The 25,798-nt window shown below is 36.3% G+C and overlaps 1 protein-coding gene across 5 annotated transcripts in view; it reads left to right on the forward strand.

Annotated features, from left to right (window-relative positions):
• The window catches only part of LOC124355144 (myb-related protein B-like), an 83,969-nt gene that overhangs the window by 9,053 nt on the left and 49,118 nt on the right, over positions 1-25,798 (forward strand). Inside the window, exon 1 of one of the 5 annotated variants that reach the window (XM_046806117.1) lies at positions 16,215-16,335. The exons of the other annotated variants lie outside the window; for them this stretch is intronic. Within the exon in view, the coding sequence (XP_046662073.1) occupies positions 16,265-16,335 (71 nt within the window). The 5' untranslated portion in view covers positions 16,215-16,264. Of the gene's footprint in view, positions 1-16,214; positions 16,336-25,798 lie in introns of those variants that run through there. 5 annotated transcript variants of the gene reach the window in all.

Here is a 25,798-nt window from a genome sequence, read left to right on the forward strand (position 1 = left end):
TTGTGTCTGTTTATAGACTGTTGAACAGTAACCCTGGCTCTTATGTCCGTGATGAACCTGAATATGTCAACTTGCATTGTTAATTGAGCTGAGATGAAAAGAAACTTGCTGATCTTGATCCAAACAAAGGCCCTGGTCCAGATTCAATACCTCCACGGATGCTAAACTATTGTTCAAGTGTTATCGTGCCATATTTAACCATCTTTTTCAATCTTCTTATGGAGAAAGGAATTTCCCCAGAATTTTAGTAATTTTAAGACTGGATTTATAATTCCAATACAATATAGGTCTGGAGGCAAGAATAATGTTTGCAAGAACAGACTAGTGGTGATCCAATCCGTCCTGGCAAAAATCTTTGATGTGGTTTTGGACTTACTGAACTTTGCCTTCAAAAATGATTTCATGGAGAAGCAAAATGGTTTTATGCCGGTTATGTTAGTTTTTCACAACTACATCACAACATTATTTTCCAATCATCTACAGGTTGGTGATATTTATCTAGACTTTGCCAAGGCATTTGACCTATAAGTCATGCCCATCTGGCTGCCAAGCTTCATTCTTATGGAGTTTGCAGTGTTCTTCTGCAGTGGATCAAGAGCTACATCTCTGGCCGGTACCTGGTGGTCAGGTTTGGTGGGGGGAGTTTCCTGCACTTCTGGAGTTTCACAGGGTTTCCTTTTGGGGCCTGTAATGTTCAATCTTTTTATTAATGATATTGGGCAGTATGTGTCATCCAGGGTCCTGCTTTTTGCCGATGATGCCTAGATATTTACTACTATTTCTTCAAGAGATGATTATTTGAGTCTGTGGAGAAGTTTATACAGCGTTACTAATTGCTGCACCTTCAATCACATGAGCTTGAATTTTGACAACTGTGTTGTGATATCTTACCATCATTCTCACATGTCAGGGCTAAATCAGTATACAATTGGAACCAATATATTAAATAGAGTGTGTAAAATAAAAAATGTGCTTGTCATATTTCTGCCTGATTTCTTTTGTGACACAAAAGATCACATTCTTCCTGTGTCGATCAAGGCCAGCACAGAAATTTTTGGCAATTTTTGGATTCGTTACGAGATCTTCTTGTCTCGGGCTTTCCATTGACTCACTTAAGACTCTTTACATCTCAGTTGTGAGATCTCATCTGGAGAATGCATCTGTTGTGTCGACTCTGTTCCGAACCAGAGAAACCACTGTGATGTCCTGGAAAGAGTCCAACGCAGATTAATCAGATTGATTGGGATTCGGCTGGGTTTCACTTATTCTTCAGCCCCTGTAGGTGAGGTGTAGGGTGTCTTGAGATTATCCACAAAGGAGATATGGATATTCTTTTTCAAGATCATCAATGGATTCATTGAGTGGCCTGGGTTGCTTGCCAAAGTAGATCTGAGGGTTTGTTGGAGCACCAGAACTTCTGAACTGTTAGGTAGGAAACTCTTCTACACCCCCTATGGTTTCTCCAGCATCTTCCCTTGTCTGCAGTGCTCTGGAAACCTTGTATGCAGCTGCATTGACTTCTTCAGTCCTTCCCTCCACTCCTTTAAGAGGTAACGGTGTATTCTGCCTGCCACCTGATTCATCTTTCCTGTGTACTCAAGATTAATCATAACATGCACATTCCCACACACACATACACACCAACAATCTGGGCATGCTAATCTGCACCTTCACTTGGAAATCACTACACATTGCCTCTACATTTTGTTATTGTTTGGTTAAATTATTAAGTTGTTTATATATTTTATGTATTGGATGTTGTTGTTGTTACCCTACTTTTTGTTCTTTGTTAGGAACCTGTTGTGTTTCATCAATGTAACATGGAAGAAATAAATGAATAAAATCTAATCTATAGGTTAAATAAAACAGTCTACTCATAGTTTACCTTGTAGGAGCCATTTTGTATTTTTGAGAAATCAAGTTTTTACCTTCTACAAAAATATTATTATAATGTACTCATTTGTTGTATCCTAAGAAAGATCTCAGTGCATAGAACTGGAAGTATTATATGTTATTATGCCTTGTATATTGTTTACTTTCATAAGGTGCATGATCCTTTTTGGAAGTTTTTTATACTTGTAAATATATAGATATATATCTTTAATAGTTTTTTCATGATTTTCAAACCTGTCATCGAAAATATCCAACCATGATTTGGTGACTTATAGTTTATTTTTGTTCCAGCCGCTTATCAGTTGTAACTATTAATATAAGCATTAAGTTATGTAATGTGCTAACTCGTAGATTGTATTATTTAGCGTATATATTAAGACTTCCATGTTTGTAGGTTAACTTTTAAAGTCTGAAATGATTAATTATAGATACATAAGTAGAATTAAATGTTTTGTATATTCTTCAATAAATTGACGTGGAAGACGAATGACGAAGTATCACAACAATTAGTTGAATCAAACCTTTCGAAAGTCATCCGCCATTTTTACTGTCCTATCGCCGCTTTGGTGAGTGGTGGGAGTGGCTTTGAAGTGTGGTGGGGGAAATTAGACAGAACTCTTTGTTGAAATCCAATGACAGTTTCACCCTGGTCTGTTTACTCAAATTCTAGCATGGAGATATTGGTAAAGATGAGTAAAATATGGGATAATAGAAGAAACCTCATTGTCATTCTCTCATTTTCACGCTAAATCTCTCCTACATCAAAAAATTGAGTGGATACATAATTCTATGAGTTACATCATTACCGAAATCGTTTATAGCTTGTTCTTTCTTTTACAGAAGTTCAATGGTTTGACTGTTTCCAGAACTAGTATATTAGTGAATAGGCTTTCAATGCCAAAGGTACCTGTATGCTACGTCGTGAATTCAGGGATCTAATCATAATCGTAGACGGAAGAGGAAGCCAGATCTGTGCATTTTTGGAAGGTCATAGCGGTATGGGGATTTGGAATTGTCAGGAGTTAGTCTAGTTAATGCTTAAACAAATCCGAGTTTATTTAACACGATTTAAATATTAAATTAGTATACCATACATAATAATATAAATATAATAGTTACTGTGTTAGCGCGATTAATACGCCGCGCATAGGACGTCTCATAGGACCGACGTTGTAGCACCAGACCTTCACACTCCTCACGTCCGTTGGCTCTATCTAACCTTTTGAATAAAATTAGGTATGGTTTAACAATCCAGTCGCTACAAATAAATAAGTTCAAATTAATAAGTTGTTCTTGCTACTTTAACCCAAAGTTAGCGTCACGATTTTAAGAAAGACCTGTTGGATGCTTAATAATATACTTTTTTGAAACAGTGGACTAGACTAAGGCACTACTCTAACTATTGTTTATTATTATTTTTGTTCACAGATTAAATTACTGTGAAACATTAATTCGGAAGTGATAACTTGAAGTGGAGTATTATAATTTATTGTTAAATGTTGGCTACACCAAAAGGTGTTTTTCGTGGTTTGCCCTTTCCTTTATTTAATAATTCATCCATGATGTAACCATTGAACCTTAATATTTTTCTCTGAAGATTAAGCAAAACTGAGATAAATCACTGTCAATCTCCTATACAATGCATTATAAAATTTGATTTATACCTGATCATTTGGAGATTGATTCTAACCGTAAATAGACCTACACAACTGGGGATCAGAAAACCTGATAGAAAGTAACGAGGCATTTCAAGTCTTCGCGGCAATTACGGAGATATTTGCAACTTTGTTGTTTTGTTTATCTTTGACATTGGAAGCAAAATAAATGGAAACAACCAGGGAATTATGGAAATAGAAAAACAGAGGAATGATAAGCAGGCCACAGTGTTACCACAATTCAATCCACACCCTACTTTCACACGAGCTCGGTGCACGACTGCTGTAGTCGTTTTATTACAATTCACATAGCTGTCTCTGAGAACAGTAATAGAAATTATAAATTTTCACATCACATTCATAACGACTGGTTATTTCCGGACCTTTTCAATTTGGCGTCGAATTTTTCAATATTAATAGCAAAAAACCGTTATCTTAAACGTATGTTAAACGTCTGAGTATAACGAGAAATATACGTTGTGTTCAAAAAGTATCGCGAATTTTGAATTTTCGCGGGTTACGTATATTCGAATTTCGATTTTTTTGTGGCGTTATGTTGGTACATATGTCTCTCACTTATGTTGACAATTTCGTCCATTTTGAATGTTCAGTTAATTGATGACAGCTGCTTTGCTTGCACGTGTTTTGGTTCGACTTCAATTTTTACCTATTCAAAAGAATGGAACAAAACCTGTATCAAATTTTGTGTGAAAAACGAAATTAAGTGCGCGGATGCATTCCGAATGTTGACTGTGGCATACGGAGAAGCTACTTTGGACAAAAGCAACGTTTATCGGTGGTACAAAATGTTTTCAGAAGGCCGAGAAGATGTGAACGACGAAGAGCGTGCCGGACGCCCGAGCACTTCAACAACAGACGAAACAATTGATGAAGTGAAGAAAATGGTATTGGCCAATCGTCGAATTACCGTTAGAGAAATTGCCGAGGACCTAAGAATATCGATTGGCTCGTGCCATTCGATTTTAATCGATAATTTGGGCAAGAGACGGGTCGCCGCAAAATTCGTACCAAAATTGCTCAATTTCAATAAAAAAACAGCATCGCATGAACATTGCTAATGAGATGTTGGAATCTGTCCGCGACGACCCGAATTTACTCCAGAGGGTCATAACTGGTGACGAATCGTGGGTTTATGGTTATGATGTGGAAACCAAAGCTCAATCATCTCAATGGAAGCTGCCGCACGAACCAAGACCGAAAAAAGCACGTCAAGTTCGGTCGAATGTGAAAGTTTTGCTTACATTTTTCTTCGATTGCAGGGGTGTTGTGCATCATGAGTTCTTGCCACAAGGTAGAACGGTGAATGAGGAATATTACCTGCAAGTTATGCGCAATTTGCGCGAAGCAATCCGCCAGAAACGCCCGAATTTGTGGAAAAACAAAAATTGGCTTTTGCACCACGATAACGCCCCTGCTCACACATCGCTGCTTGTAGGCGACTTCTTGGCCAAAAACAACACACTAATGATACCGCAGCCACCGTATTCCCCAGATCTGGCCCCCTGTGACTTTTTCTTGTTCCCGAAACTGAAGAGGCCCATGAAAGGACGACGCTACGCCACGATTGACGAGATAGAGACGGCAGCTGAACAAGATACAAAAAAATATTTTTTAAATTGCTTCTAAGTTTGGAAAAAACGTTGGCACAAGTGTATAATATCCCAGGGGGATTACTTTGAATGGGACAAAATAGATATTCACGAATAAATAAATAATTTTGGAAAATGCACTAAATTCGCGATACTTTTTGAACAAGGGTTGTATGTAGGCTTCGAAATTTTTTACAAAAAATTATCTCTATATGTTTTTTAATATTCCTCCTTGTATCCCAAGGGGTATCTTAAAATTAAGCAATCGTGCGCCCGACGAGGTACACGATAGTCTAAGGTATTTATTTAAGCGTGGGATCACATTTCAATACACCACCGATACAAGTAAACAATAAAAACGCAACAAGGAAATGCGTGGCAGTGTACCTATACCTCATCGGGCGCACGACGCGCTTTACGTAACCCGGTGTGTACCCGATCGGGTTCAAGGTGGCAGTTGTGAAAGATCGCGTGTACCCGACGGGATACACGTCGTCGTGAACGTGTAACAAATGAAAATTAACTGTTGTATTCACAGTACCTAAGCGGAACTGAAACAGCTGCGTTGACGACAAAACGACTTTGAAAAAGGCAGTTTACGTCGTCGACTCGCTTCACTTACTATGGAAAAAACTACGTAAGAGGCAGAAACTAACAGTCCAAACGGTGCATTAAGTGGTGGATCACGTCAATAAGGCGTTTGACCGGAAATTTAATGTTGATTGCTCACAATGTTGGTATGTGGCAGACATTTAAATGCCGATTCCCACTATTACGGCCCTAAGGAAACAAAAACTCGTTATGAATCTTGTTTAAGCGTTACTTCATTCGCAAAAGACTTTTGAACGAGTTTTTTTTTATTAATGCGATTATTCACATTGAAATACAGCTTAATTTGCTATATGAACAATTGTCATTGCACTCTAACAGATATGCTGAGTATTTTGATATAGATACTATAGCTTTAACAACTGCACAAAATACTACAAAATTTGATTTAAAAAAGTCTCAATCATTTGTCGCTGCAGTACGAACGTTAAACACTTCTTAGAATACACAATTCTCTTGCTTAATAATCAGTTAAAAATAATTTCTTCTCAAAATTTGATGTTGATATACCACTATACATATTCAACTTTATATCGTGTTAAATAAATTTGGATTTTTTAAAAATTACATTGAAAAATAGTGTCTCCTCAATTTTAAAAGTCCAATATAGGTAAGGCCTCCCAAAAATACACAAATCTGATATTCCTCTTTGGCATGATTAGATACTGGAATTCACAATGTAGGAAATAAACTAAAATTCTCTTAGGCATCCTGACACACATTCTAGGACAAACTGACTCATGTGTTGAAAACTTTAAGGACTTTGTTGAGAAGTTAAACACTTTGAAACTATGCGAAACCAGTAGCTTTGACATTGAAAGTGTATTTATCAGTTCTTGGAAACACTCAAACCATTGAACTTCTGTAAAATAAGAGAAAAAAATAAACGATTTCTGGTAGTTACGGATCTCTTAGAATCATGGACGCCCTTATTTTAGCCTAACTGTTTTGATCTATGACGTGTTACGATCTAATTTAGCGTAAGAATATTAGAATGGTAATTTGCATCTGAAACCAAACATTCTTGATCAGTTTATCATATTCTGAATCACCAAGACCCCCATGCACATTCTTATGGTTTATGGTGCTTTTTATCACAATCACGCAGAATTGCGCAATCGACCACTACAGTTTATTTGAACACACCAATTTTGTCAATTAATAGCAATATTGATAATATGAAATATTATTACTGTATTAGATCTCTTCTATTTGTATACCTAGGGTTGCGACAGCAATGCAGCATGGCTGTGGTGGATCTAGCATTTAGCCAAGGGGGACATTGATGAAATTAGGAATAGTTTTGGAGGGGGAAGGAGAATGAAAAGGTAGGGTGTGATAGGCATCCCTGCAGAGTTGCCATTGAGATCCCCAGTGTTAAATTAAAACTCCTAGAATAAACGCCCCTTGGCCAAACATTTTGTTCTATTATATACTCTCTTGCGGTGTCTTTATCATTAATGAGTTCGAAAAATTGCTGTGAAGGCGAAATTACTTACATAAAACATGAATCGTCAATATTAAAGTAGCTTTTTGTGTTGGTCTGTTTGTGTATCGAAATTCTTTTTCGATACACAAACTCAATGTATTTCGATACAGTTTGCACTGTCAGCTTTCTTATGAACTAGCGCAGGTTCCTAGGTATGATACACCAATATTTTAATCACAGAAAATAAAACAAAGTGTTTATAATGCGAAAATTCACATTTTTTAGTTCTGTTATTGTTAATATTGATTAAATCTCACGACTTATAAGAAAATAATGCACTACGAAAATGTATATTTAAAAAAAGGCATACAAAAACGTCCGCAGTGGAATATATCTTTCTCCAAAGAATAACCCACAATAACTATTTTTCTCTTTTAAAGTTTACATTTTTATTAGCATTTCCGAAGCTATTTAGACCAACGAAGAATCCACATAAATGTATTATGATACGCAAAGATTAGGGCAAATTAATCTTTAAGCAAATAATTCCGATTAATAATTTGGTAGATCGGTATTACGTTAACAACGCACGTGTTTTGGTTGCGGGACTTACGACCAAAGAACGGCGCTGTGCTCTTATTGGTCGGGCCTCATACTACACTTCATTGCGAAGTATAATAATGAAATCCAAGAATAACTAATGTTTAGCTATACTTTGAACCTTTCAAAACATTAATTCACAAGTGTAAACATACTACTCTGTAGACAGTGTGCTAGATCTTGATGAGGCACTTCATTTTCCTACAGAATTTCTGAATTCCTTGCAGCCCTCTGGAATACGTCCGCATAAATTAGCGTTGAAAGTAGGATGTCCTTTCGTTTTAATATGTAATCTTAATTCCCCTAAATTATCCAATGGTGCATGATTACTGGTACATTCTTTAAAACCCTACATAATAGGATACACAATACTGACTGGACGTGGAACTAGAGAAGTTGTTTTTATTCCACGGATTCCTTTAATCCCTACAGACTTCATTTCCAATTTTAGCAGCTGCAATTTCTTGTGAAATTTTCTTTTTAAATGACCATTAATGTCACAGAGCCAAACATTAAATGTTGCAGGATTAGAGTAAAGCGTTCAGCGTTTTTTTTGCATGACTATCTATATTTTGACCTGTCACGAGTAGCTTACAAGAATAATCTATTTGGGTTGTCCAACGAAGCAACTTCTTTTACATATTGTGTATAAAGATACTTTGTTGTTAGTAGTAGAAATCTAATGTTGGACAAATGGTTATAGATTGATCTCATTTCGTAATATCATTTAAATCTTAAGCCAATCGGTTATTATTAGCCAGATTAGTACGTTATATTATATTGAGGTTGTTGGGAAGATTCTGATCAATATCAAAATATTGATAATAAATATAATGGTCGTTTATGATTAAATATGCAAATATTTAAAAAAATGTACTGGACCCCTGCGAAGCTGGTCCGGGTGGCTAGTTCGTCTTAATAAGAACAATGTTGCTACTTCAATTTCTAATATAAGCTACTCGATTTCTTTTTAGCTTGTCATTAAGTTAGCAAGCAACAAGTTCACTGTAATTCGATATTCCGGCTACGGCAACGGTCGTGTAGCAAAGTAACCAAGTGAGGGGAATGGTACGGATCGATATCAGCTAAGATGTTGGGCTAGACCCAGACTCATTGTTATATGGGATAGAAGGAGCACGTGCCCCAGTACACCAGGTGTGGAGTGTGTGCCCTACCTTCTGTCGCGGTAGTTCTACTATCCGTGACCGGTATTACTTCTATACATCGCGTTTTATTAAAAGATGCAGGAAGTGATGAAGTAGTGTAGAATGCTGCTGTAGGTCAGGTCATGGAGTTGTCGGATAGTGAAAATGAAAAAAAGTGTAGTACACTTCAATAGCTGAGAAGTGAATACAATACAGTATTCTGTAACTACCCAATACGTATATATCACATAACGTAGGTAAGAAGAGTTGATTCAATTGAATTTTGTGTGTAGCTCCAGTTCACCTTCCTTTTATTGCAGCGTCTGGTATCTGATACTGTCTCAAACTTGACTCCTGGAATCTGGAGTCATGTTCGTCTTAAGAGATACAAAGAAAGTCGACGAAGAAGAAGAAGCTCAAAACGAAACATTTACATCGTTTCTACATCAGAGACACCTTGTAAATAGGTGAAGCCTGAGACAGTGTCATATACCAGACGCTGCAATAAAAGGAAGGTGAACTGGAGCTAAACTCAATTTTCAACGTATAATCGTCATGGCGAATGTAAGGACAGATAACTCAGTAAAATAAGGCAAAATAAGGATGCAACTCGGAATGAAAGATAATAAGCTAAACATTTGCATACGTCTTTATTTTGATGGTATAAAACTTACCTCAAAAGTCTCATATAATCACGTGTACGCGACTAAGATATTTAAGGTCAAAGGTCGCGAAAATCAGTTTTTTTGCAAATATCTCGTTTCCCTTACGCTTCTCTTCAACTTTTGTCTGAAGTAATTTTATGTACGTTCAACCCTTTTTGAGATACAGCGCCGCAAAGAGTAGGGGACCGCTTACCTGTATATACGATAATGCGAGGTCAGCCAGTAGAATACAATAAATAAATGAGTTATATTGTTAATTATTCACTTACTATTATTATTATTACTTAATACTATTATTATTGTTATTATTATTATTACATTTTTATTATTATTTATTATTTAATATACCATATTTATATATATTAATTATAAATTATATATTCTCTAAATAATACTTATTTTATTTTTACCAAACATACAATATTAAAAGAAATATTTCAAATGAATTCTAATATTAAGTCGCGTACACGTGATTATATGAGACTTTTGAGGTAAGTTTTATACCATCAAAATAAAGACGTATGCAAATTTTTAACTTATTATCTTTCATTCCGAGGTTGCATCCTTATTTTACCGGACTAAGAGAGGTATTTGAGGTTGGCATTCAAGGATTCCGGTGCATCATGATTCGAAAAGCGTTATACAACAGAATTCTAATAGCCTTTGAGCTATGCATAAGATCGCAGTTATTAGGCCAAATGCCAAAAAAACTATAGTATGTGTTATCCAAGGTATGCTTGATATGCATGATGTGAAAACCTACTTCCTTTCATCACAGTTTAAAGTGATGGTTTATTTCTATTGCATTATCTTGTAAAGGATTGTAATACTTTGAATAGGTACTGGAAAAAGTGAACAAATGCTAAGAAACCTATTACATAAAGAGATAGTAAAGTTTTGATATACAATCCTATCTTAATAATGTTTTTGCTATTGTAAGGTTGCTGCTATCAAAACCCCGTTCCTTAAAAAAGCAAATAAATTTCTCTATATTGTTAAATCATGAATTTACAATTAGGTAGATGCAAATTCTTAAATATGAAAATTCTCGTAGAAGATGGAAATACAACGTATGATTAATCAACTTTACACTTAATTTGTGTTTTAGAAGGGGCAAATAGACTTGCAGGAAGTTTATTATGCTGTCAAAGTGTGTTCTATTTTTCACGTAACCTTTCACACTACACAATACTAGGTGATTTATTAATTTCTGCCAAATATTCCATGCGGAATCAGGTGAGCTCAGGCACAGAGTAGTAGATGTACCACACTAGATAGTGCTTCGATTTACTGGTCGTCTGATTTATTCACGGTGCCTATCAATCAGCTTACCGTCAACTTGGCAGACGCTCAAAACCTTCATCGGGTTGTAACGTATCCATGGTTGTACTACGTGTATATCCTTACTTCCAGTTCCGTACAAGTGCTGGGCTACTATAGGGTGTTTTAGGTAGCTTTATGAAACCATCAAGTACTACTATTTTATCAAAATTCGCATCTAGCACAATTTTAAATTCATCTTTCGTGACATGAAAGTTCAGTACTTTGAGCAAATAAGGCAACAATAATTTTACAAATTCAAGAACAGAATTTTTTTGAGATATTAGAGCTGGATTTAGAAAATACAGGCCTCTAGGCTCCCCCTATGGTGCAGGTCCTGGGCTGGTGGTTTGGAGGGAATGGAATATTATTAATATTTTTAAATTTAAAAATTAGATTCAAAATGGTGATTTTTTTAAAGGGAATTTGGCGCTAAATATTCTGCATTATTTGGCTTGAAAATATTAATGCTTCGTCAGTTATAACATATGGATGGGAAAACTTAAGGCATTAGACAACTGTAATATCGTTAATTTATAACCCAGGTTATTTTAGGTAAAGATAAGCCAAAAAAGTAAACATAAATTTTAACACTTTAACGTCCATTGGTGAGTCAACAAGAAAGTAAACGTCAGTATTAAGTACTTATAAATAAATCCTTAGCCATAAATTAAATCTACTGCTAATCATGTTTACTTCAGTCACTCTTTGTGATTGGTTTCCGTTTAAGCGTTTATGAAGTCCTTATGATTGACTCGTCTCAGACTATTGTGTTCTACACTAAGCAAGACTAAAACGTGTAGCCTGTCTTCTGGCATAGAGGTCCGGAGTTTATTATTGATTAGCTTCAGCGTAGAGAGTGATCTTAAGTTCTTGAATTGTAAAACTTCGTTGCCCAATTCTTCGTCTAGATATTCGTTGTAACTGTCTACTAACGTTTACCTTGCTGCTAATACCTCATCATTACAGAGCATGTCCAATTTTGTTGATGAACCCAAACCTCGTATCGTTAAGCTCGTACGCTTGAAGCCTAATGTACCTGAGGTTACAATAAAAGAACCTTGTCATTCGTTGTTCATTGAGGTTGCCTGTCAATGAACCTTCAAGTTCATCTATGATTGTAATGAAGCTTTGGTAGATGGGGTTAGGACAACTTCCAGACCTTGTACACAGTCAATGGAAGCTAAACGTACATTTGTTTTAGTTAAACCTCAACTTCACATTCTAGACTGTAAGTTAATTTCATAGCTTTATGACCATAATCCTCAAAACATTCCCGTTTACCTTGAATCAAGCTTTTAAAGATTTCAACAATGATGTGGCTGTGTTCACGTCGATTCTAAGGGTTTACTTGACCCAAAATATCGTCCCAAAAAACGGCATATAGCTCTGTCTCCAGCTTGTTCATATTTTGAACTAAACCATGAGCAACCACTCTTGTTATTCCAGAATCATCCATATCTTTGAAATTTACACCAGTGCGTGCTTTATTTCTCGATATTCTCGCAAAAGAGCTTTGGTAGCATCAGCTCTAGATGACCATTGTGTTTTCATCGTTCTCTTTTGTACGAGAACTTTTTTCAGTTCCTCCTCGTTTCAAGCACTCGGTTAGAGTCTGGTATCTGTTGGTTGAGGCAGTGAAATTTACAAAAATCACTTCCAAAAATTCTAAAAACCTTACAACATCAAGACAACAATTGTCTGCAACTTTGTGAGGTAGTGAGTACCAAACTCAATAAATGTCCAGCACAAGGTATGAATGCTGCTAAACTGCTTTCTTCTAAAACAACTTGTTGTATTTTCCGCGCATTGTCGTAAGACTGACCACGACAGTATTTGATGTCCAGATAATTTTCTTTCAAAAAGGATACACAGTTCATGTCTTTTGCTTTGTGTCCTTGATTAGACATGAATATCAAAAATCTTTCAACAGGTATGAAATCTTCGAAGTACCTAAAGACCAAGCTGAGTTGGTGAACATGACCTTCACCGGATGTTGAATCTGTTGGATGTTGAAGACATTGAGAAATATTTACACTTCTTGATTGGAGATATGATCTCATCAAACACGTTTATCTATTGTGTTTACGACTTCCTCACGTATTGTAGAAGAGAAGTAGTTGGTGTGACCACTTCCGAACCCTTCATCGTATTCACGCAGGTGCGGGATCCGCTGCCCGCTCCTTGCACCGGTGAGAGATACTTCAAACGCACGCCAACGCGCTGCCCTGCTCTCAATGTCACCATACACTAGTCATGTACATTCGCAATGTACAACGTACTATCTACGATAATAAAACATGAACAGTGACATCATTTTGTAATTGTGATTGTGGTGCGAGCCCCTAGGCGCCCGCCTATGTCGTCTATACTTAAATCTGGCCCTGAGTGTTATTATCTCAGGTCGCATACTTACATCGTGAAACATGTGACTCTAACAGATCATCAACAATGTCATCAGGTTGATATTGATTGTCATTTGTTTTTCTGGTTTGTGCAAACATCAGATCCGAAATGAATATCAGTAGGCAAATTTATTGAACATTTTGCGAACGATATGGTTTTGACTAATATAACCTACACGTGGAACAAGTTCTATGCCGAGCGTCGTGAAAAAATATAATGAAAAATACGGCTCTATTACTTCATTGATATCTGTAAATATGGGAAAAAGTACATGTTTATTTGGTGGTATGGATTTGGGTTTTTGGGCGGTGAAGCTCTATTCATGTGGCGATTCACTGTTGGTTCTAGTGGTCGTGGAGCTATGGACATGTAGAACAGTCTTGTAGGTATTTGAACATAGATGGAAAATTTCGCAGGGTGTTTGATGTTCACGCAGCTAGATCGAGACCACTGCAGGGATCTGTACTATGGCCAAGAGCAGTGAAAGCCGCTTGTTCTGGACGGCGCGCGGCGCGGCGTGTTGGCGTGAAGTAGATATGTACGGTCCACAGCCGATATTGAACTTATTACGATCTCACATAGAACAAGTTACGTTATAAGCGATATAAACTCGTTCAGCGCTTATAAAAACCAACACAACTGAGACTGTTATAATATAAATTCACTATAATACGACTGTATGAACTATTACTTATGGGTATGAACGAAGTTCCCATTGAACACTGCGTGGCAGAAGCACTGTATGATCAATCCACCTTATAATTATAATTACTAGTGTGTGAGTGTTATAATGTAGTTGTATTTATGTGATGGTCTTTCGAATGGAATTTATGTAGGTACTGTTTCTGAACAGCTGTATTATTTATCAATGTTGATAGTTTAAATAGACTATGTACGAAGACAATAACGTTTTAAGGACACAAATAATTAGAAACAAGATCAATCTCTATTCCTCCTTTTTATTTGATTCAATTGTTCAAATTTACAAATATTCTTTATAATAGATGATAGAAAGTTTGTTTTCGAATTTCGAAAATTTAAACATGTTAACTGATTTGTCTGTTACATATTGAGTTTAACCTCACTGCATAGTTATACATTGGTATATTATCACTAGTGCTGCTTTACAGTCTATCACGGTAAAATACTGATCAGAAAAACTAATTATAAGTCCGTTAGAAGTCACTAAAATGTACAAAGATACACCTGAGCTTACGGTGTTTGAGAAATTGAGTGGAGAACAAAATAAAGGAACTGCCTGGAAGTACATTTTTAAGGCAAAACTAGTGAAGTTTTGTAGATTTTAGTGACTTCCAAGGGACTTATAATTAGTATTTCTAATAAGCAAATTTCCGTGTTAGACGGTAAAACAGCACTAGTAGTAACTAACACATCGTTCGCAAATTAATTATATAGAATGTGGTGAAGCACAGCATTAACACATGATCGTTTTATCAAAGCTACAGGTTGAAATCATAAAAGATGATGCTCGTAGGGGATTTCACTATTTTATGCTAGGATTAAATGTGTTGATTATGCTTTCCATCTTAGCTACAACCAGTTTTGCAGAATGAAGGACAACACGAAAGAGGTCACAAAGAAACGTGTTCAAGGAGAATTCATGAGTAAAATGTGACCACAAGTGGGTTTTCGATGTAACCCTGCCTAATTCTTACGCTGACCAAACTATGATAGCCGATATAGCCAATATAGGCTGAGAGTTGTTTGAAGATTGGCACATATGCTACAGTTGAATAGTTGCCTATCAATTGTTGACACAGCTGAGTTTGATCATCTATTGGCACCACTTGAGCCTGCATCATCATTTACTGATTTACTGGCAAATGATCACTTTCCATTAAGCCGATATTATTGAGAGTGCAACTTAGCCCTTTGATGATTTTTCAATTGAAAGCTGGAACAAAGATTAAAAGTAGTATAAAAGAAGCTATATACTGGTTGCGAAGTGCAATTTACGAAAATAACTTCCCTTTCATTATAACTTCTTCAGATCCCTCCCTCATGCTAACTCATTTGGGACCTGCGTTGAGTAAGGATTTATTTAATCAATATCACTATGGTAAAAATACACAGTGTTCTATTATATAGCATCACTCATCTTCCAAAAGATATAGTTACGTGTTTCTTTTTATTTTCTCATAAACAGTTAATCCTTCCAGGTAATATTCATTCTAGTGTCCTAAAAACACGAGACCATAATAAACTCATATGGTTTACTTTAACATAGGTCTTGTAGGGGTCTCTCAGTAATGTGTATAATAGCATTTGTATCATTCATTCCTTTTCTTTCTTATTTTTCTCCCTTTTTCTGTTTATTTCTTGCCCAACTTCGTTTCCGTGTACAATGCTGGGAATGTAATAATAATTATATGCGAAATTTCGAAAACACAGAGCAGAAATTTATACTGAACTCGTATTAATAAAGTCGCTCATATATTATTCCTAATACTGGTCTGCATTTTTACGGGCATGAGGCTAAGAAAGAACAAGATCCTAAAATTCTGATTGATTAAAATTAAGAGAAAAATAATATTACGTTATTATTGGAATACTTATTACCTGTGCAAACGTTACTTTTACGGAGCTAGAGAGAAAGAGGGAGATGTTACATATGAAAATATAGTTTGATGTAGGTCTACAAGTGTATAAGTGTAAAGCCCACGTAAATTACATGAATACAGGTTAATTCTGCATTGTAATTAATTAGACATACAATAAAGCCTCTCGTTACGATCGTGTGCCGGTACAGTAACTGGACGTGGTCACGAGGTCTGTAGCCCGAGGACCCGAGTGTACCCAGTGTAGAGGGGGAGGGGGAGCACCTGGCACCCCTCTGCGCCCCTAGGCTCGCTAGTGGTCGCCAGTGTAGTGCCGGTGCCGGTGACAGTGGTATACCTTAGATCGTGGGAATATGGCCGCTCGTCCCTACACACATTACACACACCAAGCGCATCATTTCCTCGATTACTACAACAATGACGCGTAAGTTACAAATTTCATTTTATTTTTAACTAATTTAGTTTTGCGACTTCTCTCCAGGTCGAAATGTTTCGGATTCCATTTGTGGGGAAGACCGCAAGTCGCGGCTAACCTCTATAATCGATCTCTACCTGGTTCGGATTCCTTATAAAAATAAATTGCTAGCTTTTCTTACTAAACTTGTGTGGGTGAAAACTGTTGCGGGAACCAATGGCTGTTGGTGACGGACGACTTCTGGACATTGTCTCAAACACCATAAGTTTAAGCGCGAATGACATGTTTGACTCTCACCCAAAGAGACGTAATTTTATAAACATGTGGTTTATCTTTGATAGTAAAATGAAATATAAAGTATTTCAATGTGTAATTTTAATTGAAGACAATTAAATGTAAACCGGCTTTCCTCAAGTAGTCAATAATTGATTCCGAAATCAAAATGTTCACATTCAATTTACATCTGTTTTTACCATAAATTATAAATATATAAACTAAAATTGTGAGTAAACTATTAATTAATTGCTGCCGAAGGAACCCCTAACTAACTGGACTGTTTATTACATTTGTACTTGGACATAAATCAGATCTTCCCCTCATATCTGATGTTTTAGCCCCTATACATACATTTTTGTGGCATAAGATGCATGAATATGTATTTATGTGTCAAATTTACAATGCAAGATAACTATTATTGGAAATAATGCGCCCAACAATTTGCATAGAGTTTGATTGGTATTTATAACATTACGAATGTCGGTCATTTCTCTTTTTTTATGGCGGTAACTGTAAAGATAACTTTGGTTTTAACTTATTACAGTGAGGTTATTCTTTTTACTATAACAGTCTTATTTTACTGTAGTGAAACGTAACACATGAGTGAGCAGCTCTATTCAAATGACATACAGAACAACATAACAGCCTATATTTAGCCTACTGGTTGTTCAGTTGGGCTACGGACGTTTTCATTCACTCACATTTCATGTATACAAGGTGTGACTTGCGATTCCGAGAAGGTAGTAAATCAGCGGTTTTCTCGGCCAGTTAGTTTTTTCGAAAGGCTTGTAAAGGGTCTGGGACCGCTTTCCTGTTACCGCGGTGTTCGGTTACCGCTCTTAGTCCCGTTTCTAAGAAAAAGGAATCTTGTTTTGTGCGCTGCGTACCTTTCATTCATTCCCGAATGACAACAGACGTTTCCTTGTTGTTTTAAAGGAATGTCTCGTTAAAAGCTCCAATGAATTCTCTTCAGCCGTAGTGACCTTGATTCCCATGCAAAAGTAAGCGGGTTCTATCCAGATGACGCGTTTCGCTCAATTTTCAGCTCTGTGCGATAACGGGTGAAGGTCGCGATACTTTAGGGAAGAATGTATGTGTCTTATTAAGAAATTTTGTCAGAAATGTGTACGCATGTGGTATGGTGAGGCCCAAGTACGCCAATGTTGTATTGGTTTTGTGCTTGCAAGCCCTTTCTAGATTAGTGATAACAGTATTGTTGTGAAAGCCATATTAACTCTTATGGTTATACAAGATGGTAGCATTTGTATCTACGTTGATGACGATAATTTTAAAAAGTATAATATGTTACTCTAAACATAAAAACATTTTTTCCTTAATTGAGTATAGCTTTTTACATTTCTTGTTTGCTCCATTATTAATTAAAATTCATTTACTACTAATATCATATAATTTATAATAATATCATGTTCTATAATATGATTTTCTATTAATTCATCTTCTATTCTTATCACGTTAGCTGAGATGTCTTGTCAAATTTGCGGGTTCTTAGGGGATTAACCGCGATTAATTATTTCCAAACGTACGGCTTAATCTTGCGAGATTTGTCCCAGTAGAGCCTTAAGTCTCTTCTCTACTTTAACTGTTAAAAATGCTTGAAATGTCTTATTGTGCACGAGATACAGTTGGAGAGAGGGACAAACTATTTTACAATACATTTCCGAAAGTCCAAATTCTAGATTTTTAAATCTTCAGCCGTTCTTATTTGAGACTAGATAAAAGAATTAAACATAACGACGAAAGAGGGGGCGCCCTAGAGAAACGTGGAAGCAGGGGATATCGAAGGCAATGTCGGAACGGAACTTATGACCTGGTGATTGGAATGATAGGAAAGAGTGGAAGTTGGGAATCGGAAGGCGACCACATACGCTGTGAAACCGATTATATATATATATATATATATATATATATATATATAAAAGAATTCTCCAATTGTTAACTTAAAACGTCTAAGTGAAGTGATATATTTTTCATTGTATTTTCACTGTCTTCTAGGAAGTTATCAGGACTGTTACTTAAAAAACACCCGATGTCATACCTTTAAGTAAATTTTAAGGATGTTTGGATTTGCGCCTACATGTTTATATGTATAAGATAATTACTTTAACCACATGGTTGTTTAACGCAGGACGACATTCCATGGAAGCGGTAAACTTGACCTACAAAGGTTTCTCTGCAGACAACGGCGGCGACCCGCGTGTCCCAGTTTTGCGATCCCGACACAGACAGCATTCAGAGGCCGGATGCAGGAAGTGTTTTAATTTCTCGCGTTTATCCCGTGATCGCGAGGAGTGGTAGAATGTAAGTGGGGGGGGGGGGGGTGGAGATCAGCTGTCGGGTCGCAGCTGTCCTGCCTCTATCTCTGTCTCGCTCTAACATGTCGCGCGACTCCAGTACCTCGACCTAGTCACTTAAGTAATAAAAAATAATTGTTTTGGTGTGTAAACAATTAAAATGTGCCAATAAAGTTAAAATTTGAACTTGGGTTTATTATTTGGTACGTTAAAACATAAAATAGTATTTTAACTTTCTTTTATTATTTGATCTTTTTAAGGTTAAATAATACGACATAGGTGAAATAAATTCTGTGATTGTAACAAGAATTAAAAAGTTTGCATGGAAGCGTATTGCCAAATATGTTTTACGGATCCTTTTTTAATATACAATTTTACCGACTGTTAATAGTTTACTCCTTTCACCAAAAGTACTAAATCAAATTCAGTGATTTATTTCTTACTAATAATCAAGACGTTATTAAACCAATGAATTCAATATTTGTTTAAATAATTGTTGATATTATTTAAAAAATTTGATTTGTATGATTTAAAAAGTCTAGCGAACGTGTTAAACTATTTTAAAATGGTTTCGAAATATATGAAATAGAAACCACAAATGATAACTCCTTTTTTTGTCAATTAGATATATATATATATATATATATATATATATATATATATATATATATATATGCAGAAAAAATAAATAAAACTGTAATTTTTTCAATTCTTTGTACGTACAATGATTATGAAAAATTGCAACTTTAAATGGGCAATATACGTACATATATAGACTCGCGGGGTGGATTCAATTATTTTGGTTTCACATATTTTTTATCATGTGAGACCTTAAGCCTGGCAAAATTAATTAGTATGTAATTACTTAAATATTTACATTCATCAGACTTTTTCATATGTATATTTTGCAAAATTTATGTACAAAAAAATTATGTACAAGTCGGTGTCACAATGGGAGTTTTCGGGTGGGTATGAAAGTTCGTAACTGTTCTTCACTGAAAGTAGTTTTAATAAGTATGAATATCATATTGGGATAATTCCCTAGATGTGTAGCGGGGAAGTAGAAGAGTCGGCCCAAGATTAGCGTAGTCGCGTGCCCGGATAGATAAGTTATCTGGTGTATAAACAAGCCATTGTCGGCGTGCAGACAGCTGTGGGCCAGCTGACACCCGCATACAGCCAGCTGAGTCCGCCACACCTCCACAGCCACCCATTGTCGCATTGTCTCCGGGCCATTGCTCTAGCTGGCCGGGAACGGGAAGGAAGGGGTTCATTTCTAATGGTTCGGTGACAATTTTAATCCGACCGGACTGTACAGTACACAGATGCATTGATTATAATACACGTTCTCCTTTCCATTTCAGATCTAATCCCCATTACGAAAAGTACTGTCGGTAGCAGGCTATTCCTAAATTACGATATCTCAAAACATGTCACTTGGTATCGTATATATATATTTTTATATATGCAAGGACTTTACGAAACACACAATTTTATTTTTACTAGTATTTTACATGTACTTTTGAAAATACATATTATGTCAAACCTCAAAATGTCGGCAAGTGCATCAAAATTCAAACCCAATTTACCCCAGAACATTAGAACAAGCACACCAATTGGTTTTAAAGATCAAAATTCCACATGGACTCAACATCTGATAACTTAGCCAAAACCATCTAAATTTGAAATCCACATATGGAAGACTTTATTTAGTCCATGTCATCTTTATTTATTATTATCTATTCACTGTTTATTTACTTTTGTTTGCATTATGTTCTTTTATATTTTATACAATTTATGCACCTGAAGACGTTTTTGTAGGTACCGGAATATAAGTGCTAATATTTGAAAAACAATTTTATTTATACAAGAATTTACTAAAAGTTATATGAATATATATATATATATATATATATATATATATATATATATATATATATATATTCATTGGTCTTCCTATCATATGTTAGTTTGGTTATTTAAACACATATGTGAAAGAAACGGCCAAATATAAAATAATTGAATCGTAAAAAGTGAGGGCTCTGTGGTGTAATGGTAGCACATTCACCCGGCAAGTGAGAGATCCGGGTTCGAGTCCCGGCGGAGCAAGTACTTTTTGCGATTCAATGTTTATTGAAATAAATTAAAATCGGCTATTGCCATTTATACAAATTCATATATATATATATTCAGAAGAGTCTACTGAATGTCGGCTATAACAATAATAAGAAGGAAAGTAAAACCTTGTAATTTTGGATTGAGATTCTCAGCGACGACGTTTACAGTATCAATATTAACACCACGTTTGGGATAGTTGCATTTAGAATGTTGATATAAATATTAAAATAAATTCAACATGGCGAAAACATCTTTAAAAATATATTATGTTTTTTTTCCTGGTAGGTATCTTCAATTCAATATCAACACTATGATGGTTTTTCAGAAATACTTCTGCTACTTTTCTGCAATACTTAGATATGTTGCTCGACATAATTGTGTTCTGAAAGCCAATTAGCCAATATAATATTATCGAGCTAAGATAACCGCCGTCTTGGCTGCTATGATGTCAGCTGGCACGCGTTTCCTCGGTTCCGCCGCTCGGTGCCCAGCCAAGGGTGTCTCCTCAGCGCGTGCTCCCCCATCACCAGATTGCCGCCTTCCTTCCGACTGCTCTTCATCTTGGCATGACAGCTACACCGTCCCCTACACAGTGTCACGAATGACCATTTCCTTCCATTTACACTTTTTCAAAAATTACTTAATGGACCCTTTTTTGGCGTTTTCGTGCTTCTGTAAAATGATTAACCCAGTCTTGAAAAAGTTACCGCGAGTTGAGCGTGGAAGTAAGGTAGACCTAAGATAAGTGCCATAATGATTGAGATTTGGAATTGGTTAGTTAGCCTCGTTTTTACATAGCAATGCCTTTATACAGAAGCGATTAAAAAATGGTTACCGACTACAGAAAAAGTTATTACCATAGCTGTGTTGTAACCGTTAGTTCCATCCAGCTTCATTGTGTGAAGTCTAAGAGTGGACTCCCTGAAAGGCTATGTATTTATTATTCTTATGCCGAGAGATTTTAGAGGAAATTTAGGCATTTTACTTACATTTTGTATCTAGGACGTGATAAAAAGTATACTCATCACTGTTCTAATCACAATTCACTCTACACGCTGTAAGTAATAAGTATTCCAAGGCAAGACTAAAATTTAAAAGCGCTGCTCTTATCCGTAGAGCACTCAAGTATTCATATACAGTTCAGTGACAAAAGTAAACGTAATTTTGTTATACAATTCTGTTGACCCATTCCTTGCTCCGTAAACAAATATCTATCGGCTCAGATAATTCATAAAACAGAAAACAGCGAGCCACACTGTGAATTCCTACACACAAGAATGTAAATGTAGTTCTATTGCAAAGTTGCGACGTGCTTGTGCATTCCTACACGTTTTCTGACCAGGATTCCCAGAAAGTTGGAAGGACATAAATTGGTTGCGTCGGCCCTTCTGGGCTCCTGTATCACGTGAGTCGCCCTTCTCTCTCCCTGCTTTATCAACTGTAATAGCAGGAATTGGCGGTTGTGATACTAGCTAATTAATACTGATATGCATAGGTAACCATTGCAGATTAAGTGTAATTTTAAGCGGTAACACAAACAGAAGTGCAGCATAATCTGTGACAACACAGCTACAATCCAGTGGTATCTCGTTAGTTGCTGAATAGTAGTGATAAACAAGTAAGAACGTTCAGATAGGGTATTCATTATGCCGTCTGCTGGAGTTAACCCAGATGGTTCCCACGGCCGGCCGATCTGTCAGGAGAGCAATATGGTCCGGCAGATACCATCAGGAAGTACATAGACTGGCTAGTCTCGACCCCGTGGCTGCCGGTATTTACATATGATCGCGGAGATGCGGATATAGGGGGAGTAGAGGGTGGGCGATGGGACGGGGGTGCCCTCTACCGTGACCGTCCCCTCCCCTGCACGACCTGCCTTTCCCGCGTACTTTTTTTTAACTTTATGTAGTTTTTTCCACAATGACAATGCAGTGAATAATTGGGATTGGGGTAGTCTCAAAAGATCAATTTAGTCAGAGGGGGTTGGAAACAAAAACAGTATGTGAATAACAATGCATTCGCTTAAAACTTGCTGATTGGTATTAACGTGGGGGTGCGTTCCCTTATATGTTTATTTCATACAAATTTACGTAAATTAACTGTATATTTTTACAATTTTATCTAATATTGCAGTGATGTCTGATTGTCTCCTCGTGGTTTCTCGAATACAAATCTAGGATCCGTCTTGAGACTCCCCACTTCGCTCAAGAGGTGATCCTATTTTGTTTACGGATAGAGGAAGTACTTTATTTGAATTATCAGTAATGATATGTAAAAATGTGTCTTTATTGGTTATGTTTAAATCGAAACGTGACATAGACAACAAGTAAAAGAATTTAGAGATATTAAACATATGTACATCCACATATACACTAATCGAGCAACACATATATAAGAGTCTATGTGCAAATACGTAATTTTATCTTAAGCTTTAACAGTGTCAAAACAATGACCATTAAACAAATATAATTATAACATTAATTAATAGTCATTCTTATTGTACACTAGTAAACATGTTCCACATCCTAGCTAAAAAATTTCACTACTCTTACTACCACCAGAAAATGTAATGTTTCTGTTTATCCAGAAAATCGTAACAAGTCGCCTTATCAATACTATAGTGTGATTCCTATATTAGAACAGCTTGTTTTTTGCATAGTAAAAATGTTATTATCTTAATTTATCTTATCGTTAAATTTTTATTATTAATATAAAAATGTTGAAGTGTTTAATGAAATTATGTAGAAAATTTATACGCACTAAATTTAAGACTTCAAGAAGAAGCAGAAAAGAACACAAAAATCTATATTCTGAATTTGTTTTTTCCAAGAGTAAAAAACTGTATTTTGTTGATAAATTTACTAATATTCAAAATTTGTTTTTCAAGTCTCAATGTTTTTTTAGAGTACATTTTTATGTGTATAAAGTTTGTTGTACACGTTTATTTGATGTATTTAACTACTTTAATATCTCACATGGAGCATATCCTGTGAAATATAAATTTGAACCCTTTGACAATGAATTTTTCAGGAACCATATAATATCCCCAGGGTTTGAGGAAGTTGGCTGTCTGAAAATGTCAACGAGTAGGAAATACCTTGACTGGTTCATCAACACGGTACGTACTTGTGTTCCTGTTGACGTGGGAGACATTAGGACATGTTTAGGGTGCAGTCCTTTCCTGAACTTATTAAATCAGCGATGCTCCCTCTGATGATGTCCTTCGTGAATGTATTATCCCGAGGTCCTGCCGCGGGTGTAGTGTGGTCCCACTTCCTGGCCGGGCCGGGGTGAGGACTGTGTAATTAAGGACTCAGGTGAAGCAAGGGGAGAGTCTTCCCACGGGGGTCTGAGCTCCCGGTCCCGGTCCCAGAGACGCACAATTAGCGAACGACCCTCCTTGTAAACAATGGCCGCTGTCAGTGAACTCTGCACCGATAGTGACATTTCATTGGTTCGTGCTCCACCTTACAAGTTGAGGAAACTAGAAACTTTTATCGTTGGTTACGATATCTAATTTATGTCGTCTATTCACAGTGCGTCTGTAGAGTTTGCATGGAACATAGTCGAGTTTGCCACAGTCGAGTTTGCGCTTTCTTTAGTCAAAGCAATGCTCACTTCTTTCTAGATCAATGAAAGCTAGCAGTTGTCGCCGTGAGGTTTGGACTAGGACAAGACGGTTTCTTGGCAGACCCTGAGCGGATCATAGCAGAACCGAGCCTTGGCAGACCACCAACAGTGCTCACTAGTTCATTGTTCTCGCTCTACACATTACGTGTGTGCTGCTTGAACCCGCAAATAGTTCAATAAGTTTTCATTGATATGTACAATCAAGGATTGAACATTATGTCAGACCCTGAGGAGGTCACAGCAGAACCGAGCCTTGGCAAACCACCAACAGTGCTCACTAGTTCATTGTTCTCGCTTTACACATTACGTTTGTGCTGCTTGAACCCGCAAATACTTCAATAAGTTTTCATTGATATGTACAGTAATCAAGGATTGAACATTATGTCAGACCCCGAGGGGGTCACAGCAGAACCAAGCCTTGGCAGACCACCAACAGCGCTCACTAGTTCATTGTTCTCGCTCTACACATTACGCGTAAGCTGATTGAACCCGCAAATACTTCAATACATTTTCATTAATATGTTCAGGAAAAATTATTTAATAATTAAAATTAATATCCCCTAAAGTTTACTTTTGTCCAATTAGTACTAATTAGTCCAAAATGAGTTTTAGGCTTTGAAAGTAGGAAATTTTGACAATTTGGTACTCATACCCAGATCATAACAACTATAGATAAAAATGTTATATGTACTACAGTGTGTACACAAGTTATAGCTTTTGGGAGTGATATGTCCCTTTACTCATTTATGAATGAAGGAAATCACACTTTTTGTAAAAGATAATGTAAGAACAAAAGCATGTGTTTTTAATAATCCTTTTATTTAAGGAAATTAATAAAAAATATTACGCTCTCCTCTTTTGTTGACATAGTATATACATTTCACAGCTTTAATATTATACCATTTTCTGAGGGCTTGATTATGAGATGTGCCTAAATTTTATTTTAAATGGCTACCGGTCCTCGTAGAGTTATCACGTAAAACAATTATTTTACTGCCTTTAGAAATGGTTTCTAAAAGGATTGTGGACAAGATTGTTTTCAAACGTTGAATACAATAATTCCATCCGAAAATTGACAGCACCCACCATCTTAATGGTGAGATATTAAAAAAAATTCACGCGAATTTTTGACATAC

This window comes from Homalodisca vitripennis, chromosome 2 (genome assembly GCF_021130785.1).
Source record: "Homalodisca vitripennis isolate AUS2020 chromosome 2, UT_GWSS_2.1, whole genome shotgun sequence".
Classification (NCBI taxonomy): domain Eukaryota; kingdom Metazoa; phylum Arthropoda; class Insecta; order Hemiptera; family Cicadellidae; genus Homalodisca; species Homalodisca vitripennis.